Source organism: Orussus abietinus, unplaced genomic scaffold (genome assembly GCF_000612105.2).
Source record: "Orussus abietinus isolate OABI.00-Male unplaced genomic scaffold, Oabi_2.0 scaffold191, whole genome shotgun sequence".
Lineage (NCBI taxonomy): Eukaryota > Metazoa > Arthropoda > Insecta > Hymenoptera > Orussidae > Orussus > Orussus abietinus.
Genome location: NW_019394341.1, coordinates 19569 through 46496, shown reverse-complemented (window position 1 = coordinate 46496; position 26928 = coordinate 19569). Strand labels below are relative to the sequence as shown.

The 26928-nt window shown below is 36.9% G+C and overlaps 2 protein-coding genes across 7 annotated transcripts; both read right to left on the bottom strand.

Annotated features, from left to right (window-relative positions):
- Nucleotides 1–63: 63 nt before the first annotated feature.
- LOC105703278 lies at nt 64–3140 on the bottom strand. Of its 2 annotated transcripts, none has more exons than XM_012431561.2 (3): nt 3053–3140; nt 1577–1824; nt 64–1178 (listed from the first exon to the last, which is right to left on the bottom strand). In XM_012431561.2, exons 1-3 carry the CDS (start codon nt 3084–3086, stop codon nt 1056–1058), a joined length of 405 nt encoding a protein of 134 aa, XP_012286984.1. In that variant the 5' UTR covers nt 3087–3140; the 3' UTR covers nt 64–1055. The 2 variants fall into 2 exon arrangements, with proteins under 2 accessions (XP_012286984.1, XP_023287619.1); XM_023431851.1 differs by having other exon boundaries at nt 64–1175.
- Nucleotides 3141–3757: 617 nt separating this feature from the next.
- Nucleotides 3758–26248, bottom strand: LOC105703287. Of its 5 annotated transcripts, none has more exons than XM_012431572.2 (4): nt 25745–26248; nt 25427–25672; nt 8245–8567; nt 3758–7802 (listed from the first exon to the last, which is right to left on the bottom strand). In XM_012431572.2, the coding sequence occupies exons 3-4, from the start codon at nt 8392–8394 to the stop codon at nt 6702–6704; spliced, it is 1251 nt and encodes a 416-aa protein (XP_012286995.1). In that variant the 5' UTR covers nt 8395–8567; nt 25427–25672; nt 25745–26248; the 3' UTR covers nt 3758–6701. The 5 variants fall into 5 exon arrangements, with proteins under 5 accessions (XP_012286995.1, XP_012286994.1, XP_012286998.1 ...); XM_012431571.2 differs by having other exon boundaries at nt 25427–25893; nt 25981–26248; XM_012431575.2 differs by lacking the exons at nt 25427–25672; nt 25745–26248 and adding an exon at nt 15689–15883.
- Nucleotides 26249–26928: the final 680 nt, after the last annotated feature.

The window sequence follows — 26928 nt, the reverse complement described above, 5'->3', positions numbered from 1 at the left end:
CAAGTTTTTAGAGTATTTTATCCCATAAAATGTTATATTCCCCATAAGGTAATGAAATGCGTATACCTTGCTTTCTCTTTATATATCAAAGATGTCATGGAAAAACGAAATTATGGTACATAAGTCATGTAAAGGATTCAGTAATTCCAGTTCCTTACTTTCCATTACACATACACCTTTTTAGTTAAACATATCACCGGCGCTGAACACATAATTAAAATCTATGACTACATTTGTAGTAATGATAAAAATATATTCCTTTGAAACTTTTAACAAATTGTCACACATATAGGCAGAGGCGCTGGAATACCGCTACAATGTGTACATATACTTAAAAAATCTATATCGATCGCTGTTAATTACTCATGAATAATAACATCGTCTATAATAAAAGAATGGCATTATTCAAGAGACATCCATAATTGAAATATTCCTCTAACATTAGGAAATCGTACAATTACAAAATATGAAATTGTGATTCGCGTGACTATTTTGAAATAAAGACTTTTAAACATTAACAGTAATTATAAAAATAACTTTTGATTTTTCGAGGAAGTCTTCGCTGCTTACATTGACATAGAAATACTTACATGAAATAGTATAATATAGTTATAAAAAGTACGACATTAAAATCAACGCCATTTATAATCGATTTAGTAAGCTCAAACCTCTTGGTATTAACACTAGAACTACCGGCAGATTTTTTTGTATAGTATGAGCCATTTGAAACAAGTCATTTCGATCCGTCTTGGCAGTTCTAGTGTTAATTATTTCAACAATTTGTAAATCCCAGTCTTAATATGGCGATTGTTAAGGTACATTAGGTGGTTTAGACCCGGATTAACATTAATTTTCTTGTACTGACAGTAAGTTGCGTAGTAGACGAGATCTATTTTGTGCATCGATTGGTCTCTTATTCTATATCGATTATATAAATCGGTTAAAAAGACCTGGACGCACAGAACTCTGTATCTATAGCATATTTGTGCATATGCCTGTTGCAAGTGACTAATTAAAACATAGGTAGAGAACAAAATACGTCTTGAAGGTGTAATTTACGACGTTGAAACTGTGTGGTAACCGGGTGGTGGTGTAGATCTCGTAGATGCCCTGCTGGATATTCTTTTGAACCAGGAATCACTACTTCTCGGTGAATCCGCAGACGGTATTGATTGCTGCTGTTAACAAATATTTACGACAACGTACAGACCATAAAGTAAATAAAATTCAGCGGTAGACTACTTTTATACGATTTCGTTATACTATTTAAAACGCAGGGTGATTGAAATTCAAGTTACAATATAGGAGAGTCGCCAATTACAAGTAATAGAACGTCGATTAAAAGGCAAAGCTAATTTTGCTTCCTGTTAATAGTGTGTAAGAGATATTTCAATTCTTTTAGATGGTTCATTTGAAATTTAAAGAAAATGGAAAGTAACCATTATCACCATCTTTTTACAGATTATCAATCAGGATCAAGTTTTACAAAATTTTCCTCCATGTAACCGATTTTATGTCTCCTATCTGAGATTTCCACGTTGGAACTCGAATTCCAATCACTCCGTATAATTAAAACCTGTCTATGAACGGTGGCTGGAACCCATTCGCCCACTGCATTTTCTCTCCGGTGAACTGCTCTTCTGTGTTGCCACCACAAAAACAGGTGAGCTATTGCTGCACTGAGTAACAGCAAAGGCAGTAGGATGCAGAGCAAGATCGTTGCATTTCGAATGCCGAATAGTAAAGCAATTCCGGCACCTGCTACTACTACTATGAGTAGCGCTGCAGCCACCAGACCAGTGCGATATATCCCATATCTGCGTTCTAAAACATTAATTATATTCCATAAAAATTACAACATTCATTGTTGCATAGATTGCATGTCTAACTACATTCTATTTCTACTGGATGTTTTGCAGTAGGTACATTGATAAACATGGCTTGAATCACGATAAAAATGTTATTAACGAATATTCTATGAAAATTTATCTACGGTCAACAAGTTTTACGCACGACCTGGAAAATAATTGTCCATCTCAGAGTAGATATACGGGAAAGGGTCTCCCTTGACCAATCAGCTTTCACATAATCGTTTTTCGAGTGAAAGGGTCGCGCATAAATAATGCCGACATTCGACAAATTCAATTACTAGAAGAAGTCCTTTATTTAAAATAAATTCCCTCAAAATTAACTAAACATTGTTTCAAGTGGATGGAACAACGAGTTCACTGATAACTGTCGGAAATTTCAGAAGGATCATCAGGTATACTGGCAATTCTATTAAACGTTAATTTGTTTGAACGTCATTAATTCATCCAGTCTTTCGCCTCTTTTAAGCGAATCAATCTTTCGTCCTAACACATTTACGTACAGAAAACGTGACCCTAGTTAATTATACAGCCTCGTATATCTAAACTTATGAAAAGTGAGTACCGTTTGTAATTTGCCTTTATTTAACCCCTTGCGGACGAGCGTTAGGAGATAGCAGTCCAAAAGCCTTTACAAAGGAAAAGTCTCGTCGGTAAAGGGTTAATTTGACCTTATTACGTGACAGGAGCCAGGAAAGATCCCTTCTACCCAAAAATATCTTCTTTTCCAGAGAGTAATTTTTTCATTCGGTGTACCGAGACCGAGAGCGAGAGTGAACGAAAGTCGTGCGCGAGGAGGACAGGACCACTGTCACTTTACACCGAGATTAAGAGCGAAAGTGAAGGAGAATCGTACACGAGTTGGACCGTGTACGTACCGTCACAATCGCTTCTACATCGGGACCTCCCCCCACCGTCCGAAGCCACATACGAAACGCGTACAAACGTACATGCAAACGCACATACAAATGCATCCACGCAACCTTTACACACTTCTCCGCTTTCTCGAGCGCTCGTACCTGAGCGAGTGGATGGTGCGCCGATTTTTCAGACCAAATCGCACTCGTTCGCCTCCGCGACACCAGACGCGGATTCTCTGATCGCGAATTATGTCGAAGTCGCGAACTAACGAGAGAATTGGCAAAATCGTGGCTCACGGCGAGTACAATTTCCAAATTACTCACCGCTGGTCAGTGGAGCCGCCTCGGTCCTGTCCATATCTCAGCGCGACGCCGCCCGGCCTGCCATCTCTCGGCGGCGATCCGAACTAAACGGCGGTCGCGTAGCTGGCTCTCGACCTTGGCTCGAGGAGGAAGGACCGCGTCGCCGCGGGCCACTCGGCTCTCGTCCGACCGAACACCGCCGAGCTTCCAAACTAGGCCGTGACGAGACTCGCGCACTCCAGTTAAGTCGTCCAGAACGTTATCACGGGCACGAAGTCGGATAAGGAGACTAGAAATTCAAGTGGCGATCAATCGATCGCCGAGATTCGATCATGCGATCGGATAGTTTTTATGAGATCCTCGGGGTCGATTTAGGAGGGACATGTTTCAGGGATTTCCGATTTAGGGGCAGGAACCCCGTCGAAATCGCGGGAGGTTGGTTTCGTAACATAGTAATGTAGAAATTAATACAACGCCATGTATTGAAATCGTCCCCATATTAGGGGTTCAAGATCTTCAGATCTTTTCCGATCTAGGGCCGAAAGAGCCCAGGTTAACATTTAAAATTAATCTTTAGAATACAGAGCAGGGGTAATTTTTTTTCTTTCTCCTCAATATATTCGAAATTAATTGCTAATACCAGAAAATACATGTTAACATTATTTGCAATACCTTCGAATCTCAGATATAAGAAAATGTTTCAAACAGGATTTCAGACAAGCGTGTCTTTATTTTACATTTCTCACAACACCGTTTCGTTGCGCAATATTTCATTACAATATAAATATAGAATATTATACTTATTATCTTTTAGCTCACACATTACATACGTCGTCTTATAAATTTCCATGGTTGTTCCTTATCGTGAAATTCCTTATTTACATACGCGATCGGAGATTTTTGCTAATTAAGAATTCGTTTGCATTATCAATCAATCGCCAGCGCAATATCACGTCAAAGAGGTAATAATATTCGCATCGTTTAAAAGGCATAAACATGGAAAACAGAATCCTCCAGGGTAATGCAATTGGAGAGCAAATTATAAACATATTTGAGAGGTTTTATAGATGCGGTTCGACATATTGTGCGAGTCAATTCCCAGTCAATTAATCATAATTGTCAGTCGAGACCTTCCTGGGTCAGCCAATTATCGGACCCCCTTGAGTCTGAAACGCTTTGAGTGCTAAGTTTGTAATGGACGGAGAGAATTCCTCGTAAATTACTTAAAACTATTCGAGTACTTAAGCGTTTACACGTGCATGTACATACATTGACCACCTGGAAACTTATTTCCTAGAATCGAGACACGCTAATAAAAAGGAACCATTAAGACGAAAGTGTTCCGAGGAACCGCTCGTTAAGCATTTACATTTCGCCTAATATCATTAAAAGCAATAAGTCATCGCTCAATGAATAACTCAAACAAATATGATCAAAAGACGATAAAGTGGTTTTTACAAGAGTCTTTAGTACGTAACAGTCTTGAATGTTTCGATCAGTTGGTTTCATATTAAATCATTACTCCAGTGTTGCGATGCTTTGAGAAACTGCATCACTCTGTACATTGCAATTCCTAATGTTTATATAACAATGAAGAGTGTTTATTGTCGCTATGCTAAAACAGCGTAAAATTGGCCACACATACATCTGACACAAAATGTTGGCATTGGTGAAAAGTGTTTCGTAAAAAATGTTACGGTTAATTATCTATATCTGATCTAATGGATGTTTATTTAACATCCGACGCGATATCGCTTAACGAGGGGAAAAGTAAGACCTATTAAAATTGTGCTAAGCAATTAAAATAAGTTACAGCATTCGTTAAATTATTTTTACGTCACAACTCATGTCATGTTATGTATTACTGATATTTGAAGAACACATACACATGTAATGTTCTGCATTTCTTTGTATTGAGTTCTAAGTTCTTGAAATGATTAGCCGTAGGAAAGACTTCTTTTCGGATTTTTCATGTCTTTAAAATCTTTTCAAGCGAACCTGAATCTAGCGAATATAAAAACTACCGCCTTAATATTTATAGCGTACTCTACATTTTTTTCGATTTCATTTAGCAGGTTTAAAAGTCTATTCTAAAACATGACTGTACATTTCCAGTGTACGGTCTGACGCATCTTTATCGATAACGAGGTCGCGATTAAAGACGAGGAAAGGAAATTGCCGTTCGATTTATGTTCATTGCGTGCACTTCTGGCGAAATCATGCAAGTGACAAAAAAGATCAGAAGTCGATCACAAAGTCACCCTAGACTTGGCTTCACAAAGATCCCAAGCAAAAAGAACCTGAACTGGTTCAAGGATTCATAAATTCAAGGTCACAGATCTTGAAACTGTCTATTACGGTTGATTGCTTGCAGGTTAACGGAATATCGTTCTCCTTTGACAGCTTGAGAAATACGATTTCTTGAGACGATTAGCAGTCATTAATCCGAAGATTAAGGACATTAATCTTACGATAGTCATGATTCAACCTACAGCTACTACTTCAGCTGTAGCTTCGTAACTTGGATACTTCCATTACCTACGAATATTTTTCGTCTCCGAATATTGAAACAGGTACAAACATAAAGCGTTCAGTTACGTTTATGGAGGTTCGAAGTCATAATGCATACGATCATTGGAGGTTTAAAGCTATATTATGTATGTATCTTTACAGGTACCCACCCCGCGAGAAGAGGTGGAAGCATTTCAAGAATTATATTGAAATATTTGCAACATTTATAGTTAGTCTATCAGGGTCTTCTGATCATAAGCCGACAGAAATGATCGTCTACTTAGGAAAACAACAATTCATAAGAAACTAACAGTTTCATCCTTTTTGCTTAGAGAATATTCATTTCCGTCATAGGCCATTTGATCTTCAATTTTATAGTTGATATGAAAGGAGCGTCCGAGAAGTTTGGTATAGAACCGTTTGACATTTCATCATACGAATACGGCGACTCTAAGGAAAGCATTCTGATACACTTTAAATTTCATTTTTAAAAATTTGTTCATAAGCATTAACAAATTTGTTTCTATAAAGAATGAAATTTTTGGGTGGTTTGGTATCGAACCGCTTGACATTTCATCACACGAATACGGCGACTCTAAGGAAAGCTTTCTGATACACTAAAATGTCATTTTTAAAAATTTGTTCATAAGCATTAAAAAATTTATTTCTATAAATAATGAAATTTCGTCAGAACCTTCCTCGGAGCCTTCTTAATTACATGGTAAAATGTCAAACAACTCGGTACACCCAGTTCGGAGAAAAGCTCCATAAACGATTCACTCCTCAGACGTCACTTTCGCATCATCTCGACATCACGAAAATGATAACTGAAAGGGTAATCCCAACATGACAACTGAAAGTCTTGTCCATTAAGAGCCTCTGTTCTATAAGAGGACGAAAGATCGTGTAAATTGAACAAGTACAACGACCTCTTCGTTACTCATTACGCTTACTCGGTAACGATGGTGGGTACAAAATTATAGCGACTATATCCACAGCGACGATATTAACCCTTATCACTCCAACCGGCAGTAACAATGCCAACTTCTTATACTCTTCTAATATTCTTGGAGTGATAAAGGTTAGCTGCAGATGTAATATCATTGGTGATTCGCGATTCTCGCGTTTCTTTGTATGAAAAACAGGTACGAGTTAAATACTAGACGAGCTGTGCTCTTGGAGGTGTTGGCCCCGGAGAAGGTGGAGGAGGTGGTCCAAGGATGGTGTTCAGGCTTAAGGTGGAGTACCTAGGTGCCTCGTCCATCAAGGTAGCCTGCTCGTAGGTGGGTGGAGGATCGTCCTGGCCGGACAATTTTAGAAACCTCCTCTCCTGGCGCCTTTCGTCTAAGGCCCTCAAAATTATGACAGCCGGTCCCAGGATTAGCATAACTGCACCTACGGCCACCATGGCAACTGCAGCTGCAGCACCTCCTCCGGTAAGATGCGACAACCTGTGCTTCCTGCGATGCTCCCACGTGGTTTCTCTCCTTCTCGTGTCCAGCACAGGTGCAGATTCCGTTGTGACGTTCCGTTGTTCTTCGACCTCGGCAGCATATATCCTCAATCGGTCCCTACGCCATGGCATTTGATCGGGCGTCAATGCATTGTCCTTAATTCCCGCAGAATTAAATTTACTCCCAGCATTCCTGCTGGCCGAATTATCTTGCAAAGAATTAAGCAATTCGGTGATGTTTATCGGGCGAATCTCTTGAGACGTCTTACGCTCAGGGTTTTCTTTAAAAGATCCTTCCGTTGTCTCTTGAATTTCTTCGTTAATCCTCATCTTAGGTATCGACTTAGGTCCGTAAACCTCTTCGAGGTTCATCCTTTTGCTCTCGCGGAGGACGTCGACTTCGCTATTGAGATTTCGGTTCTTGCTCGATTTCTCATAATCATTCGAGAAATCTGTCTCCATTTTCGGATCTTCGTTTTTCTCGCCTTTCCCTTCGTCGTTAACTATTCTTGGCTCCGTTTTAAACATCTTATCTTCTATCTGTAACATGCGAGAGTCTCTGGATTCCTGGAGGCTCTTCAAACTCTTCTCAGCAAACTCCACTGCCCAGCTGTGAGATTCGGTTCCGACGCCTTCGTTTGGAACATCGTTTTTCCAAATCACTTTTTCACTGTTCGGTGGTGGATTCCCGTTGTTTGGTGTATTTTTTGACTCTTCTTGTAATGGTATTACGGACAACTCATTTGGCACCGTTGTTTCTAGGTCTGCCTCGGGCATGCCGAATGCCACTTTACTTCCTGAGACTATCTGCACAAAAAATTCATAATACGATTTCATAACTGTCGATACAACGATATACAATATCAATGTTGATATACAAGAATAAAAAGAACATTAATCCACTCGTTAAAACCATAGTTATTTTACATTTTAAGTGGCAAATATTTTGTATGGTGAATATATTGACAAAGCATAACGACGAAAGGAACTCACTGAAATATTAATTTTTACACACCAAATGTTGTATCTTGAACTTTATTAATTTGAATTCAAACTCTCTGTTGCTAGAAAAGAATATTGCGATTGTAAATAGAATTTGTGTTGCCTCAGGGAAGTAATCGTTGTTGTCGATATAGTAAAAGTGTTTCTGGACAAAAATTTTACTAGTCCACTTTTCAAGTGTCCACATTTTATGAATATTTTATTTTATCATTTTTTTTTTTAATTTATAACGCGTCGATTGACTTACCTGAACTTGGGTATAGTTCTTCATATCCACCTTTTGAAGAGAAGTTACACCCTTTTGAAGGAGTACGATGCCAACCGCACTCCACGCGGCCAGCTGTAAAACTACGACAGCTCTCGAGGCCCATTTGTTGGCACCGGCTGTCATTGGCATCGTGAAGAAACATCAAGCGACGTAGTTAATATTATTTGCTGCTACGTTAAGCAAATAATTCCATACGCCGCTTAGGTTGTACCATTCTTCAATTCTTATTCCGGAATCCTTCCTTTACGGATCTTCCCCCTTTGAAGATGAGGCATTGGAATACTGGCTCCGAATTCAAAGGCCTGGAAAAATAGAATTTGTTAATTTTAAGGATATTTAAAAATTAACGTATAATAATTAATTACAGTATACTGAAGACTAATAAATAATTAAGAATACACAGATGAGGAGTGTATTTTACGGGGTGGAAGTATGGGAGAGGAAACATTGAAAAGGAATAGCAGAAGTCGAAATAAAATGTATGAAATGGGAATTGGAGGCTATACTCAGGAAAAAAATTTCATTAAAGCAAAGAAACGTTTGTTTGGTTCAATGAAATTTCTTTTCCCGGTGTAGGTAGCTTTAGACAGTTCTAAGTTATAATTTACGCATAGTTGGGGAAGCGATGAAAGAAGATAGATCGGCCGCAGAAGCAGGAAGAACTGCATTGATGTAAGATGACAAAATGAGGAGAAGTTGCGAAGAAGTGTTCGAGAAAGTATTAAGACAGAAAATAGGAACGGAGTAGGCGATAAAGTGAAGAAATTCGATGGCGATTGACAGGGAAAGGAGGGGTAGGCTTGTGGTAGGAAAGATGAAAGTTTGGAAAGACGAGGAGAGAATGGAGTCGGTAGTAAGTTATCAACGGAGGATGAGTGAGATTGAATACCGACGAGGTAGAAGAAGGAGAAGAAAGTAAGCCAGGGAAAGAACAGGACGTCGAAGCGCTGGCGCGACCTATGTTATCCTACCTAATTTAAATGTCAAAACTTTGAGAACGAACTGATAAACCGAGAGAAAACTCTTATAGGAACTTTCGCGTTTTTGCTTTCTTTTAGAGAAAATTGCAGAGAAACTAGCGAACCCAGAAGTTGCCGTTTTTCGATGCCTGATGCAGAAATTGATAAAATTGTCGACCTCTTGCAAGGATTCACGCAGTGCTTTATCAGTGCTTGCTTTATTGCATCTAACAGTGGTAGGGCGTGGGGTAACTAGATTCTAGTGATATTTTCTGCTAGGATGGCAACATAAGAAGACGATTCCTAAACGAGAAAGTGCAGTCCAGGGCCATTACGGCAATGTACAGCATATCATTAGAGCACGGTCTACCTGCAACGTCCATTGTCACTGTTAGGTGTAATACTTGTACTAATGTAAAAAGTCGACATTTTGAACTATTCTTGTCTTAGGTGTGCACAAAATGGCAACTTTTTGGTTTGCCAGTTTTTTGTGAATTTCTCTAGAAGGAAACACAAACGAATTAATTATTAGGGAGTTTACTTTTAGTTTATCACTCTCCCACTCGTTCCCAAAGTAAATTATCCAGTGTAGCGTTAATAACATGGGATTTGAAAAACAGGCACAATACATTCTACAATTGAAAAATGTAGAAAATAAATACATGTTCTACCCTTTACATCATTTCTTTTTTGGCCATTTCTTGGAGTCGGAATCAAAAATGAAATCAAATGAATAAAGATATTTAGGTTCGCAAGCATAAATATACTGTAAAGATTAGTTGATGTATTAAAGTGGGTATAATAATGATGGGCCAACGATATTATAATAGAAGATTATTTACTGTGGTATCAGCAAGATAGCTATTCTATGCATATTGTGCGTGTTGCACGCGAAGTCATGGATGAAATATTTTCACATTGCAAAATCGGAAGGGGAGGGTGCATCCGTTCTCTGGCATGACCTTTCGCTTTAAATCCTTCATTTCTTTTCATAAAGTGCTGGGAAAAAAATGGTTATAAAGACGTACACGGAAAAAAAAGACCTTACCCTAAATCCGTCGTGCGTAAGGCTGTGTCACAAATCCAGATCATTTTTAGCGCTCGAAATTGCAAATGTTTCGCTGTGAAATACTCTAAGCTGTGAAATAGCTGCGTAATTGCACTAACGGCAAAAGGGTCTGCAATTGTATCGAAAGTTAATTTAATTAGAGATGAACTTCCTTCAGAAGAAATACTTGCTAATTTAGCAAATGAAATTGCAGCAGCAGTAGCTAAAAAGATGTTCTCGATACTCGATCGAACGAGCGATATACAGTTCAACAACAAATTGTATATCACTCATTTGTTTGGGTAGTGACAACAATATTCTTTGCCTGTTGCAACAAATTCATTTGCTAATTTGGTGCGATTATTCCCACGGTAAGAGCAAAACTTTATTAGCAATGCTGTACCTTGTTAAAAGTACAAATGTCTTCTTTTTCCGTGTAGTTAGACCAATATTAATCTGTTAGGACAATTAATTTAAAGATGAAATTTAAAAGAGAAGTTTATAATAATGCATCAGTGGTAGTGGCCATGCCTGCTCAATGAGAAACGGCGACTATACTGGTGTAATGAAATACACCTCTCGGAACAGTGAATCAACAGCTGAATGATAGTGGACTTGATAGCGCGAGAGTAATACTAGGTTTAATTGACAAGAGTTATAGTGTTCTCAATTGGACATCAATTTGATACCGAAGCAGCATTCGATGATCATGTCTTTCAAACGGATTTTCAACGTTTTATTCGTCATGTAACGCAATTTTACCGAAAAAATTAACGCGCGTTGAAAGTGAACTTTTCTTATTTTTATTCCACATTAAATATCAATAAAATTTCATTAAAAAAAAAACTTTTTTATTTTTATTCTACATTAAATATCAATAATTAACCGAGGCGAGTGAACTAACAATAGAAACGTTTACGTAGATTGTCTCAATGCTAAGAGTAAAAGATGAATATAAATAGTAACTAAATATAAAGAAATGCAATAAATAAATGTTTCATTTGTTTTTACGATCCTATTTCTTAACATGCGAACTTGTACGACAGGGACATCAAAAATTTCATTTAAAAAGAGTAAGAAAATCAGACATGAATACAGGCGGTATAGATCATAGAAAGCAATTTTTAACGGTAAATTACTAAAATTGCGCAATAAAAGTTATTTTGACGTAATCACAGGTTGAATAGATTCTGCAATAGAAAGGATCGAACGTTGAACGACTCGTAAACGTCTCTTCTTCGTAAACGGAATTTGAATGATAATGCTCAAAGCTGAACGTGCAATGACACCTTCGGTTGATTCTCGTTATTTCTGCACCTGCGCCCAGACGGAAGGATTCCTTTTTAAGAATAATGACAATTGCCGCTTGAATTTAAATCACTCGAAGAGAAAGGAGAGTCGCACGAGGCGGAAACAATCAACTTTAAAACAATCAAAGACGGTCCTCACTGACACACGTATTGTTGTCCGTTCCATTTCGATGACTCAACTTTAACAGTCTCTGCATGAAAACATTTCAGTCCAGGAAAATGTCCGCGTAGGATTTAATGTCCAGTACTTTTTGAGTATATATTTCCAGCAACACATGTTCACCCTCGCTTTACTACTTGTATTACCTGAGAATCAATTGTTGTGGCTATTTCTTTTTAGAAATCCTCGTATATCACAGTTTCAGATGACTGGTGCAGTCATGTCAGCCAATTAAAACCATAATTTCTACAAATTGTTAATAAAGCCTGAAGTAACTTTAAATGGGTAAAAAGTTTGTTTAAAAAATGCAAATTTGAAGGAAAAAAAGAAATTCCGCTGTTTTAACGCGAGTAGTACGTGACATACGATACTGAACTGTCGGCTTCTGAGAAGTCAAAGGCACTATTTCCTTCCAACAATTAAGGAGTAATTTACGGAATGAAACTTATATTCCGAGGTGGCTTTATTATACCGGCTTGAAGTAACCTGCGTACGCAATTACGTGCCATCTTTGCAGCTCCCACAAGGTATTTACAGACAATTCGTTATACACACGTACAGCGCAGCTGCGCAATTGTCTTTTCTATAGATTCAAACAAATTCAAGGTTTCTTTCCGAGTTACTTAATCGCAAATCTGGAGACAGATTTATTCTTTAATTGAGCCTCGCGAAATTAAAAGATCTTCCATCGCGGTTTCAAATGCCTAAAACATCAGCTTTCATATGTAGCCTTTAAGAATGATAAAAAATGTAGCTTTTGATACTATTTGACTTTAACGTAAGGCATAATATTATTTCATGATGGTTAACCTCCCCATATATATGCAAATGTATGGTACGTAAAAACATTTATTTATTAAACATGCTCTTAATTTAAGTACGTCATATTTTGAGGCTATGGGCATGATAAAGTGCAAAGATCTATGATTTGAGTTTTTTTTTTTATCGAGTAACAGATAATGTGATGGAAAATTTATCAGGTACTTGATGTTCAGGGTCAAACATTAAAAACATGCAAGCGGTTTGCATTTGTCACGGTTCTGTCTCCTGCAAAACAACAAAGTTTCTTTTTTATTTAAACCACAGCGATGTGACTTCGATAATTCATGCAAATTAGTTCAGCTTTTCATTTTGAAAGGATTTACCCATCGATAATGTGAACATTTTCACTTTATCAGCGCTTTTCAGTTATACACTATTCTAGTTAACTGATGACTTAGTTTCAAAGATAGCACATTTCAGTTTCACTGTATTTTGCCATTTGTTGTTAGAAAGACATTAAGTTGACGAAACAGACATTCTGAAATATTTCCAACCGAATTCTTTGTGGATTCGCAGTTAATTCTGACACGTTATTACCACGGCAGTGAAATGTAGAGACAAATGTCGAAACCCACGAGTGAATGGAGATATAGTTGTCACTTTCTACGAAATGACGCTCCACGATTGGTCTCACCGGGCTTGGTATTTTTAAATCACAGCACTAATTACCTTTTCGATAATATGAATTTAATTTTGCCACCAGATAACGACATTTTAAGTGGTGGCTAAATTTCCCAATACTTTCTGCATTATCAGGTATTTGACAGATACTGATAGTAAGGTGATACCAGTACTTATGTTACCTACAGTAGAAATACCCAGGATAGTGACGGACGTGCACGCAGAAAAATATTTGATTGAGTCTATATAAACGTTTTACTATTATACCTTAACCATAGAGTATAGTTATTACGTGGGCAACCGAATACTTGGTTGACATAACAAAACTCTTCTGATTCATTACATGAAATATCGCGTTACATAACAATAAATATTAAATTAATTTGATACCATTAACCAAAATATTTAGTCTATTGACTAATGTACCTTCTAAAGTTACCAAAACGATTTAACCACGACACTTTCATTGATCGAAGTAATCGAACGTAGCTAAATGAAATAAATTTCTGTTCACTCAACCAAAATTTTCTTCTGAAATGAACTGAAAGCAGTTCATCGGAATCAGAATCATACGATGTTATTTAATTTTACCAAATTTTTTGTCTGTGCGTGAATGCTTTTCGTCATCAGCGGGTGGCGGGAATGTTTACTATTAATGGTGGTATATTCCTAGTATGGTTCACTTCCAAGTTTCATAGGGAGAAAGATGCTTGCATTTTTGCAAATTTTCATTCATGTAAATTCTTGCATCAAGAAATTATATCCAGCTACGTTGGAATCAACCGAGGTTTCATAATTGCTACTTCGAATAGGAGCGAATAGATAGAAAACTAGCTTCATTCAGAACTAGTCGATCGCAAACTGGATTTCATTTTTTAACAGTGCCAGTTCGGTGTCCGAATGAGCTCGGATGCAAGCAATTGATACGATTACAGCCAGTGGATTCGATGACTCATATTTCAATTTCAATTTGCGGCTATATTTTAGTCTGTACACCAATACTTTCACCAACTATTTTGATAGCAGTTTTCTAAGTAGTTTTTTTCCATTAACACCAAGATTAATGAACGAAACACAGGAACGGGTTATTTACTTTTATTTTAAATTATCTCCTATATAAGAATAAAGTCTATTATAATCTCCTTCTATATTGATCGTTTTATAATATTTTTCATTCTAAGAATGTTTACGGAGATTTCTTGAATCTGGATAAACTAAACCATCCAAAGTATGTAACTCACAAATATTGTATTGAAATACAGCGATGATTTTCAGGGCACGGTATTAAAAATCATGGATTAGTATTTTATAATTTGTTCGAGACAATGTTAAATTACTTAACAGGTGATCAGTATTTCGGAGAAATGGGTTACGTGAATAATATTGACGTTAGAGAAATGTAGAGCTCCAAATTAATAAATGGGAGGAACTGGTACCCGTTCGTAAATGGGAATGGATAGGACAAAATTACTGTTGACTTCAATGCAACTTATTTTAATCTTCCAAATAATATAGACTCTACGCAGTAGATGTAGATATATTGTACACATTTTGCAACTTTGGAAAGAAGTATAAAAGTTAGCGCGGTCGAATTGATGAGGTTTGCAACATGTACAGAAACATGCCCAGCGTAATTTACTGGATACCGGTAGAGTTATTAGACTGTTATATATTTCCTAGTATTATTCATGAGAATAGTTCTTGTACCGATTCTTTGTCAGCAGCACGAAACGCTTTCTCGCATTCATACTGCAATTTCTTTACCTACAGATTTTCCTCAGGTACTCGGAGAATAAATGAAACCATTCCAGGAACTAATCGTTACACAAGAAATTCCCATTTCCGTCCGCCATTGTGAGAAGTAACAGCTTCTACGGTTTGAAAAATTCATTTTCAAGTTCTGTACATTTCCCGTCGAAGAATACCTAGAGAGCTATAGAAGGTTGATCTTTCTTATCCCCCTAATTGTCCCTTTCTTGGCGTTCATGCATTAACGAAAATAGCCATGGAAAATCGATTTTAAAGTTAACTCAATTTGCTACTCGTTACATCTTCATTGTTAGGTTGACCTACCGTTCATTTTTACCTTCCTACTTATCGCACCTCTATTCTTATACGCGTGTCGGTGAGAAAAGCTGCAGAAAGTAGATTTTCCTTCTCACAACTTGTCATTAATTTTAGTGCATTGGCGAAGAACGCTACAGGAAATTAATTATGTGGAGAACAAAGCTTCCAACTCGTCATACTTTCACTCTTGCATTCAAGTATGTACAAAGAGCACCGCACAAAATTCTTTTACTCTTTCTACTTGTCGCAACCCTATTTCTACATTCGTGATTAATAAAAAAAAAAAAAAAACACGAAACTACAAAAACTTGATTTTGCAGATAAGTCAACTCGTAGCATCTTCACTCTTACGTTCACATGATGCTACATAACGTTCATTTTTACCCTCCTACTTGTCGCACCTTCTTGCGTACACACATCGACGAAAGATACAAACTGCAGAATGTAGATTACGCACTTCGACTCAACTCGACCTCGCACAAAGTTTTTGTCCAATCTTAAGGATCTACCCAAGAGATTTGAATGCACAAAATATTATGCACCGGCCGAGCTTCTAGCACGCCCTCGCGTGGAGTTACGCGAGGTAGCTCTAATTGTTAGTTCTTAATACAGTGTCCTTAACGATTGCCTCTAATTGTATCGCTATACGTCCAACAACGAGCGTAATTGTCACTCGGTACGTAAGTCCCAAGTCGGTGTGCGACGAAGCACCGGCAGAAGGTGCCAAGCCTGCACGTAAGCCGTACACGTGGCGGCGCGTCCTCGTGCACATCATAATAAGTACGTCGCATTGCGTCGGAGACAATGGTCTTGCTCCATTTAACGGCGCGAAAGGAGCTCCATTTTGTCGGGCACACCCGGTACACGAAGGCGCGATAAAGCCCAGGAGCTACGATGTCGTTAATTTCGCCTTATTACATTCGCGATTTCTGCCTCGCCCCTTCCCGACGATTTAGGAGACGTTCGGAAAACACTTTTCTTTTTTTTTTACTCCTACTGCCACCGGAATCGCCTCAAGGTCGACTTTGACAACCTTGGAAAATTCGAAATGTCACTTCCAGAGAGAATAAGAGAGAGAAAGAGACTCCTAAATATATGACATGCCTAATTTCCATGACGGAAAGAAGACAAGGAGGTCTTTTTCTCTCGTATTGCGCCTTCCGAAACGTCGCCATAACGTGATGTAGCTGCGGTTTTTTTGTATGAGCATCATAACGAATTAATTGTGTTTTCGAAATTGCAAAGTGCCTGGATATTCAATATAGCCGTGGAAAAACGGGAATTGAAAGACGGAAAATCTTACTATTTATACATTTTTTAAGGATATTGTATACTTCTACTTATTACGATCGCAACTTTAATCGAAGGGACAACAGTTTGGGAATAACAAAGTGTTACGGAAATGAGTATTTCTCAGGAATTATTAGAAGAAGTCTAAACATAGATACCTGGGATAATGAAAACCTATATCGCGCTTATAAGGCTTTGCGTTTATACGTACATATGTTTGACGCGAAACTCTACCAAGTTGTCCAATATTAATTTAACTGGTACTTAGATCTGACAGATGTAATGATTTTCGGTACGAAATTTCACAATTTTTGAGGAAGTTGAGTAGTAAATAGTGCACGAAACCACGTGCGCTGTATAGGAAAACCATAGTAGGTACTTAAAAGTTGCACCTTGGATTTTTATTTCTGAAAAATAATTGTATTACCACGTCTCAACTTTCATAATCTCTCTTAGAAAGAGGTTATTGTCTTGATCGAATATCATGGACAATTGCACAAGATAAAGTTCGACCGGTAAATTGCAGGTTTTCACATCGTCATAAATGAAGCAGTTACGAAGCTGAAAACTTATTTTGAAACTTCGACCGGAAATGACTAACAGAAGTAAGAAACATCCGTGACACTTCTTACAATGGGTGGCTCTCCGAGTCACGTCCAACCTGTCGTGATAAGATTATTAAATTAAATTCAATATCCACCCGCCAGCTGTGCTAACTCCAAAGGCATTCGCAACATACTAATCTGCAATATCCCTTATTAATCGTTTCTTGAAAAAGACATGCATTGGCGTTTATTTCGTGAGTAATGCATTTTTCCTGCAAAAGTTGTAACTTACATAACACCTATTCCTTATTGGTTCTTGAATCATTTTCCTTTCCTTTTAGAGAAAAATAATGCTCGCAGTTTCAATCGTTCTCGTTTAGTTTGGCATTTCTTACCCGAACGGCAAACAAAATTCAATTTTAAGTACAAAACGAATGTAAGAATATAACTAGTGCTAATCATTTTGATATTAGCATTATGTTTAAATAATATCTTAGAAAAAGAAAAACCTGCAACAGCGTGCGAGTAACATTAAACGCAGCGAAGGACGAATTACCACAAATGATCTCACGGTGGATATTTATTAAAATAGATAAATGAAATTTTGCAAAATAAACACATTTGATTTAGATTATATTTAATTTTTAGCAACCAAACACTTGCGTTCAAGCGCGCGATCGGTGTCGTATATATAAAACCAATACCGGTATTAGCAAGTAAAATTAATTGTGCAAGTGATTATGCGTTCATGCCCCACTACTCGGTTATAGTTCGTTTAATTAACTTTACCACTATTCTTTCCTTGGAATTCACCCCTTTCCTTAGAATTCATTCGTTTCTTGAATAAAGCGCAAAGAAGTACCTTCTGGAAACGTTATCAACTGGTTTCTTAGATAAACTCTAATAAAGTGCATTACGAAATGGAAGTGATTACGGAATGGACGGTTACAAGTAATAAAGTTGTTGCATCAAACATGAAGAACAACCGCTCGAAGGAAATTACATTCCACAACTTATAATGCATTGCTGAAAAACGCTGCAACAGCAGAAAATTAAAGTTATGCATATCTGATAACCACATATACCGCCTAGCTTACTAAAAAGAGACTATGGCCATTCTCGGTAACTACAAGACATGTTCAAATCGACATACAATTACTATTTCTTTACATTATCCTGAACAATACACGTTAGTTTCTGATTAGCATGATTTTTATTTTCAGGCACGCCTTGTATTTCAATGTATGTTTGCATATTTTAATGACACTCACAATACTCACAATAAATCATAAATTTGTGATAAGAAGTACATTAATGTTTTCATCAGTTTTACCGTAACGTAAAATTCTTGAAGGATCGTTCGTCTTTTTTAACGACCCATCAGTTATGCTTCATTTATTTGGGACACCTATTGGATATTGTGAGAGCGCGATGGAAACTGGATCATCTTGGGTAGGTGCAATGTCCTATCCGACCCCTCGTTCATTGATTCTTTACTGCGTCAAATGAAAGTCCATTGACAACTCCTGCTCGAAAGTTAAAGCAATCTTTTTTTTTTTCAATCGCTCCCTCCAACAAATTTCGCATACCAACAACATTAAGGAAGGAATTTATATGTATATTCTGCGGAATAACACATTTTTGCAAATGTACTTTCACTAATTACTAAATTCTACAATTTTAACCGAAATATATTATAAGTATATGCATTTATATAAGTGATCCACAATGCGACAACATAGTACAAAGTTATTTTCAAATGTCTACAATTAGTACTATCTAGCAGGAGCATTGTTACATTACGTCATTTAACCATCCATGAAAGTTGTTAAAAAAAAAGTGCAATAAATTCATGAAACATGTATTGGATGTTTCGTTCGGATACGATGTATTAAATTCATAATAGACAGGATCGATGACAAAGAACCGTGGTAAGATTCCCAGTTAGAAATTCATGACCACCATATGATGAGGAAAATAGGTTTACGAACAATTTGCAGACCATTTGCTGCCATGAAATGTCTGCAATATATGCATGCATATTATACAATAAATGTGAAAAAAAATTATTTGTCACGCCATGGCTCAAATATGAGCTACAGACGCTGCAATTGTTTGTCAGCAATGCGTGAGATTAATTTACCCGTACATACGCGTATAGACATTGAGACATTGCACGTTACTTTGTTTCATATTTAAGTATTTTTCGTTGGTCATTGTGTACGGTAGATATTAGTTCCAAATGAAGAGTCATAAGGCAACACTCTCATGACTCATTTAAGAGGCAAATTTGATGCAAATTTGCATTACTTGTCTATTGGGGTTCAGTCGATCAACGCCAATAATTCGAACAGTATCTTCGAGTCATCTAAAACGCAGATGCTCTATATCCTGGGTAACCTTCACCTATTTCTTTTACGCATTCCTAGGAACCGGAGGGGAAACAGAGGCACACGTGTATTCTAGATAGTCATGCACGTAATCATATTCCTTAAGGATCTGCACGGCAATAATTTAAGAGAGAAGAAAAAAAAAGGCATCATGTAACCAGTCGGACGGAAAGTTACGGAGGAAATCGTCACCAGTTCGGCACTTCGAGCGATAACCACGCTAATTGCGACTAATGTGAACAATTAATTTCGAGGATTTCGTCGGGTGTTTAAGCGACGGTTTCCGAGCTAGTTCTTCATCGGCTTGAATATGAGTTCTCGAAATGGAAATCATCCTCTCACCTCCTGAAATTATCGTCGATATTTAATGATAGACCGTCACGTCACGTTTCGGTCGTAGACTTTTTCCCGAAGTCGTCTATCTTTCACGGGTAACAAAGCTAGTTAGTATTCAATGCATGGAAATTTATTTAATCTTCACATATAAATACATATGTGACATGCGTGTGCACGATTATGTAAATACACGATAATATGACAAAAGAGACAATATGTTCATTCCACGTGAGAACGTGAAAGAGTCACGTATGTATAATTAAACTTCCATACGTATCATTACATAGTATTATTTGACATAACGTGTAATAAAGTACTGTTTCACATGGACACAACACAATTTTCTGTACTGCACTACCATTTTACACATCGTGAATAATATTTATATCATAGGTAATTTTCACAAGTGTCGTCTTGTGGCACATTGTGTTTCACTTTTATTAGCATACCGTTACGTGATAGGGAATTTATAAAAAAAAAAGCGTACAAAGAACTTGCCGAGTAACGTATCGAATTGGTGAATAAAAAAGTTCTTATTCGGAGTACCGGACAGTGTTTCATTGTACCGTTTTCTGGCATCTTTTTGCCCCGCAAACTTATGGATGACTAATGACCACAATAATCGACGCCGACATCCTGAACAAAAAAGAAAATCGAACTTTTTATTCTGAATGGCTTTGCCGTATTTGACAAGATAATACCCGATTCCTCGTTTTATAAAAAACGACCTTCTTCCTCACCATAACGGTATACCAAATCCGATTATGTCCTAATTTTTTAAGGAATACCTTTAAAAATATTAATAATATTCATACTTTCAGTTCATAAGATTATAGTAAAACTATATGTTTGATACGGAAAAACTGAATTAGCATACATTTATTACAAATTTCTAAATAAAGCAATAATAAAGAAACCTCACGCTGTGAAATTTTCAAAGAAAATAAATAGATTTGTATACAAAAATTTCTCACATATGTTACGCACTTTTTTCAATGTTATAAAAATAGTACATCATGTCTAGATGAGAGTTCCAATAAGAACGTTATAACATTGCAATATAATTTTGTTAATGGTATAACGATGCTAACCAATTTCAAAAGCGGTAAATACCGGAGTCTAACAATGAATTTCCTTCAGCGATTAATTACAATTAGGGATTTAAAAATGGGTGTGGTAAGGAGTGAAAACCATCGAATCGACCTCTATGGGCGGTCAGGCATTTTTAATAGTTCCTCCAAGCCGCCAAGTAAAAGTCGCGAAGGTCTCCATTACCGGAAGGCCTTGGCGACACCTCCTTCCGGATCTTTTTCTTAACCGCCTAACAAAGATCTCTGGAGTAACGAAATTCAAGGCTATAAATTACGAAGAAATTATATGAAGAATTCCTGAGGTGTGTGCGCGCGTTTCCACCGGCCTCGGAATTTAAATATTAAAATAAAAAAAGGTTCACCCATAAATCCCGTCACGCCTACCGATTAATTATGCAAGCAAACACCGCGATATGTACACAGATATTTTTTCCACTTCCTCCTGGTTATAAATACCTCTATCGCGTGTATGTTTAGCAAGTGTTATTAAAGAAAACTGAGAACCAGATTCTCAGCTGCACGGCTCACTTCTTCGTCTTTCAAACACTCCTTTTCAACATTTTATATTTAGAGTAATATGCAGCGAATTTCCATAGGTCTCTGGTGTAAATCATTCAAGAATATCGAAGAAATTCCTATTCCAAAGTATCATATGTAATGGTCTGATGTAACTAAATGTACATTTCAATTGCCATCATGGCGACAAATAACCGTAGGTTTATTGTTCTTATTTTTATTGCATTTTTATTCATTTGAATATCAAGAGATTTGATTTAGATTAAAATGTGACAAATATTTTAATTTTGCTTAGAATCGGCATGTAATGACAATTCATTTGAAAATCGATTTCCTCGTCACGTGGTAAATATCTTTCTTTTTTTAAATATCGATTACTATCTATTTATTCCTTTAAAACTAATAATTTATAAGCACTAAATCGTTAAAAAAATACACTGTAATTTTAAGTTCTATTTCATACGCGATTTGACTCTATTGACATGTAGTACCGACACAAAGCAGCAATATACGTACATTAGATTGTTTCTTCATATTATTATATTTTTCTTTTTGAACGAATATAGTCATACTTGTAATAACCATTATAGCCGAAAACTTTATTTGATGCGAAGTTAGAATGTCTTGTGATTTTATCCATCATTAATTCCTTTAACTGGTTACTTATTTTTAATTTATATGAGCCTCAGCGCGTTTTAAAAATGAATTGCTAGTAGCGCGATGTCATTACGGATAGAGTCCTTAACAGGCATCATTAATGCAATAATCATCCTTTAAAGACTTGTAATCATTATCCCTGGAACCGCCATTCTTATGTAAGAAGTATGATAAAAATAACTAATGAGTTGTGCAGCTACTACGCGTGAATTCCATTGTTTTCACTAATCAAGCAAAGTCTGCTATAAATCACTATCTTTAGTTAAACTAATTCTTGCAGTATACTTTTGCACTCTTTAATAATTTATTGTAATAAGATGTAAAAACACTAAAAGAATTTAATCATCTTAATTAAAACTTAATAGGGAAACAAATATAATGGGTAACACTCAAAATTATTTATACACGTTAAACTTGTCGTATAGCTTACTTAAAATGATTATGTCAAAATCGTAAATTCATATATATTAGCGCATATATTTTAAGGAAAACTATTCACATGGAATACACAAGGTCATATAAAATTAAAGTTAATGTTAAAAGTAAGTAAATTTCAACGTGAAAAGTACTTGCTTTTATAAGGAACTAATCAACTTTTTTTTTTTTTTAGTTCCGACTAGGTCTCTGTAATATACAATGTAAATTTCATATTAGCAGAAAAGAATATATCTATTACTCATCTATAAAAGCCTTTTCAAATTTATATACTATGTAGCCCATAAACTTTATAAATCTCCAAGTAAACTTGACAGGACTCCCAGGACTTCTATGCAGACCAACAACTTTTACTCTGGATAACACCTACATGGCATCACTGTAATTAAATTGTGAAACCTTAGTTCAATACTGGCACACTAAAAGTGAACGTATCACATTGGACACTATGAGAAAAAAGGGTTAAGGTCTTCTGCGGTGACACGTGAACTACCGTTACAGTTACGATGAATTTCTATGACTCAATAATGAAATACCACCCTGAGATCAACGCGAACTTTCCTCCCATACTTTTTTATAACATATTAAGTACATGCAAGATCCGCATATTTATAAATCACCGTTAAACTATTAACTACTAGTTGCGGTCAATTTCTGTGACTCAATAATGAAATACCACCCTGAGATCAACGCGAACTTTCCTCACATACTTTTTTATAACATATTAAGTACATGCGAGGTCCGCATAATTATAAATCACCGTTAAACTATTAACTACCTTGCTACCTCTACCGTCTAATATATCATTATCATTCATGTCAGGAAAATTTACGTAAGTGCCGAAAGTCTGGACACGCGTTACATGGACGTGAAAGTTAAAGTGCTACAGGTGATTAAATGAGATTCGATAAGTCCTTCTGGTAATTACAGTCCGGAGCTGTGTAATTTTCACACGATCGTGAGTATCTAACAAGTATAGTACATCTCACGTGAGTTATGTGATCATAAGCCTTAATACATTGAAATAAAAAAAATAAGATCGTGCCTTTCACGTAATTTACGTACGCAATATCCTCGCATGATCGTCATTCCTCATATACATGTACTATTACTCATGAAGAAGTATTCGAACAACCTCTTGCAAGTAATTTTACTCCGATGAGCGGAAATTTATTCATGGTCGTTTAAAAATAGTCACCGAATTCTGTCCGAATCGACTGGATGCTCGAAATATCGTATACAGGAGAATTCCATGAACGTACAGAAAGATTTTCATAAAATACAAACATATTTTCAGAATATAATTTTCCAAAATTTCTTAAGAAAATTCTTTCAATTCATTCTGATTTAACACTAACTCATTATAAATCTTTGATAAACGCTTATAGCAAATTTTAACAAATTTGATTTAATTTTGATTTGAACTTCATTTATAATCACATACGCTCTTAACATATATTTATGAAATTGAAAGCTCGGACTTTCCTAAAAATTGGCAACTTAAGGGAATAATATTTAAATTCATTTCTACCGGCACTTCATTTAGTATCCATAGTATATAAATGAAATTTAACATTTATAATAATAACGAATGTCTTTACTAAATATGTATTATTCTCTCATTATTCTTTCTGTAGTATGTTACTAGTTTTTACATTTTAATTATCATATTATGTATGTACTTGCGTACATGTGCAAAATATGGTAATTCATCTTTTCGTGCCAGTTATTTCACATCATTTCCTTTCGAATTCATTTCTTCTATCATCTTTGGGAATTTCTCCCATTTTTTGTCATTTCTACTACGCATTGTTTACGATTTCCCGCCTCTTAATCGATCGTTAAATCGATCATGATTTTTTGTTCACTCGATATACCGTGTGAATATCCGTCAGTTGTCGCATCTCGTTATCACCAATTCACCCAACCGCATCCTGCATGTCACCCACGACATAAGAGTCAAACAGCAAAAAAATCAATTCTATTAACCCTTGAACATTAGTACCGATTAATCCGATTTGTATCTCAGTAAAGGGATTCATTGGATTAATTAACACGCGAAAAGTTACAAGGAAATAATTGTTAAATCGATACGACAAGTAAATAAAACATTTGTAATACTAAAAATAGTACAACAGATAATGTCTCTTTTATAGGACATATGTATCCATTTCTATGTCACTTACGTGTATAATATACTTTATTGCATTAAAGGTGCTTTACTCTCAAGTACTCTTGGAGTAAGAAGATCAATTTTAACTTTCATACCATTTTTCGGTCTAACTTTCTCACCCTTCAACTGTGAGTCGTATCCTATACAAATGTCGATAGATTTTATTTATATTTACTTTCTACTTATTTAAATCAAGTATTTTTTATATTTCCCTTCGAACTCCAACGTATTCAAACGTATTTTTTACAGATACTGAGATTAAAGAGAATGTTTATGCATAAGAAAATTAATAAACATGTTATCACATTTCCTACGACTCGATAAGGATGACTTACTGATAACGCTCTTTCTACTCCCTGTTCATTTTTTAACAACATTTACGCAAGCCAAATGTAATTTTCTACGACAATACCATGTTTTAAATATATTCCTACAATAATATATTATGTTATACATATTTTCCAACGATAATATGACCCCTTCTATCTTTACTATCCATTTCCCCTGCCGTAAAAGGCTCATATAAGATATTCAAGTTTACAGAATTGCTTTTGAGAAAAACTCATTTCCATTAAATTGCGAGCACCAATGTCAATTGAATTTATTGCTAATTAAAAGATACTTTTAAAGCGCTCTGGGAATAAAAGTTACATCTTCCCTACAAGGGTCTGACTTGAAAACTCGGATCATAAGTGCCATAGTTTCTTCTTTATCATTTGTTTAAAGCGTTCCATAACTTACCAGATTATCCTCGAAATTCTGTTATCCCCCTCGACGACGGAATCGCGTCTTCCGTACAAGACCGAGCTTAATAGTTTTGTTTACTATTCAACCACGTCATGTCAACTACGACGTATCGTCAGCTACCGCCACAGCCCATCTTCGTTTCCGTTTCTTTCGCTCCTGCTTCCGTCACTCCTCCATCCGCGATCGTCGACTTTGTTATCCTCGCTCAATATCGCCTTCCTGCTTCGCACTCACAAATCACTTAACAGCAAAATCAACCCACTGAAAAGCATCTACTGGATAAGCAACATCCAAGTCGGCATGAAATCTCACCAAAATAAAACCAGCCACCACAGTCCCCTTCGCCGGCAATTCGTCATTTATTACAAAAATCCAACGCTCTTCATTCGGTCCGTGTAAAATCCATACTTCAATTTCGCTTCAAGTAACGTCGCAACTTAACGACGCACCGGTGTTTGGAACTAAAATACAAATGCGTAAAAGATTGGTATACTCTTCCAGGACTTGGAGCGCACTTCTCGAGTGAACCTAGTCATGACAATTAGGACCTGGAGATTCAGTAAGAGTACCGCAGGGACGGTCACTTGGCACTTGGGTCAATTTGGATTCATCGGTTGTCCTTTCCCGTCGTGTTTGGCCGTCCCTTCGAATTGGTGCGCCGCAGGTTGCGCAGATGGCGCAGCACTCGGTCGGGACTGCGCAGAGGTCAGGTTAGAATTCCGAGGCGTTCCAAGTCGAAAACCGTCTCGGCCTCCGAGGAAGAGTTTGGCTCCGCGTAACGGCGGAAGGTCGCTGTTTCGCGTCAGTGGTAGAAGGGAGTCCTGCTCAGACTGAGGCTTCGCGACGGCGTACCCACACACGGGCGTCGCGACGCCGCCGCCTCGCGTGTGACTCATCCCCCCTTTAACCCCACTTGCGAACCGAGCGAACCCGCTACTGGCGCACGCCGAGCGAGCCCAGGGGCGCGACTCTCCGTATTTCGCGCCTCCTGGCCACACCGGACGGATTAAATTTGACGAAACGTTCTTCAAACTCGCGCGATTGACGTATCTATATATATATATATATATATATGAAAGCCAAATACCACTCATAACTGACTCCTCATCGTCCAACCCAACCACTGGGTATACAAACGTGAAATTTGCGGGTTACGTTCCTTTCGTAACATAGATGCTCCCTAAGAAGGGACTTTTCAACTCCTAAGAGGGTGAAGAGGGTTTTAAATGTGTTTTCACAAATTTCTTAATATCTCTCAAGCTCACTGAGATATAGATTTGGTTTTTGCATAAAAAAGTACACGTATAAATACCTAGAAACCATATTTAGGATTTCGCCCTAACCAGCCTTTAGGGGGTGAAAAGGGGTAAAATGTGATTTCATAAATGCCCTTTTGCACATATCGCGAGCGAAGCCGCGACGGGGCATGCTGATAAGACATGAATAGGCGGGTTTTAATAAATTATGGCTAAATAAATATTTTAATGTATACAATC

Bases quoted from the DNA above. Each gene is read 5' to 3' on its own strand.
- LOC105703278 (XM_012431561.2), bottom strand. From the start codon at position 3,086: ATGGACAGGACCGAGGCGGCTCCACTGACCAGCG. The intron at 1,825-3,052 runs GTGAGTAATTTG...TTAATGTTTTAG, and splicing joins GGCGGCTCCACTGACCAGCG to AACGCAGATATGGGATATAT. The intron at 1,179-1,576 runs GTTTTAATTATA...ATTTGTTAACAG, and splicing joins CAGCCACCGTTCATAGACAG to CAGCAATCAATACCGTCTGC.
- LOC105703287 (XM_012431572.2), bottom strand. From the start codon at position 8,394: ATGCCAATGACAGCCGGTGCCAACAAATGGGCCTCGAGAGCTGTCGTA. The intron at 7,803-8,244 runs GTAAGTCAATCG...TTTTTTGTGCAG, and splicing joins AGAACTATACCCAAGTTCAG to ATAGTCTCAGGAAGTAAAGT.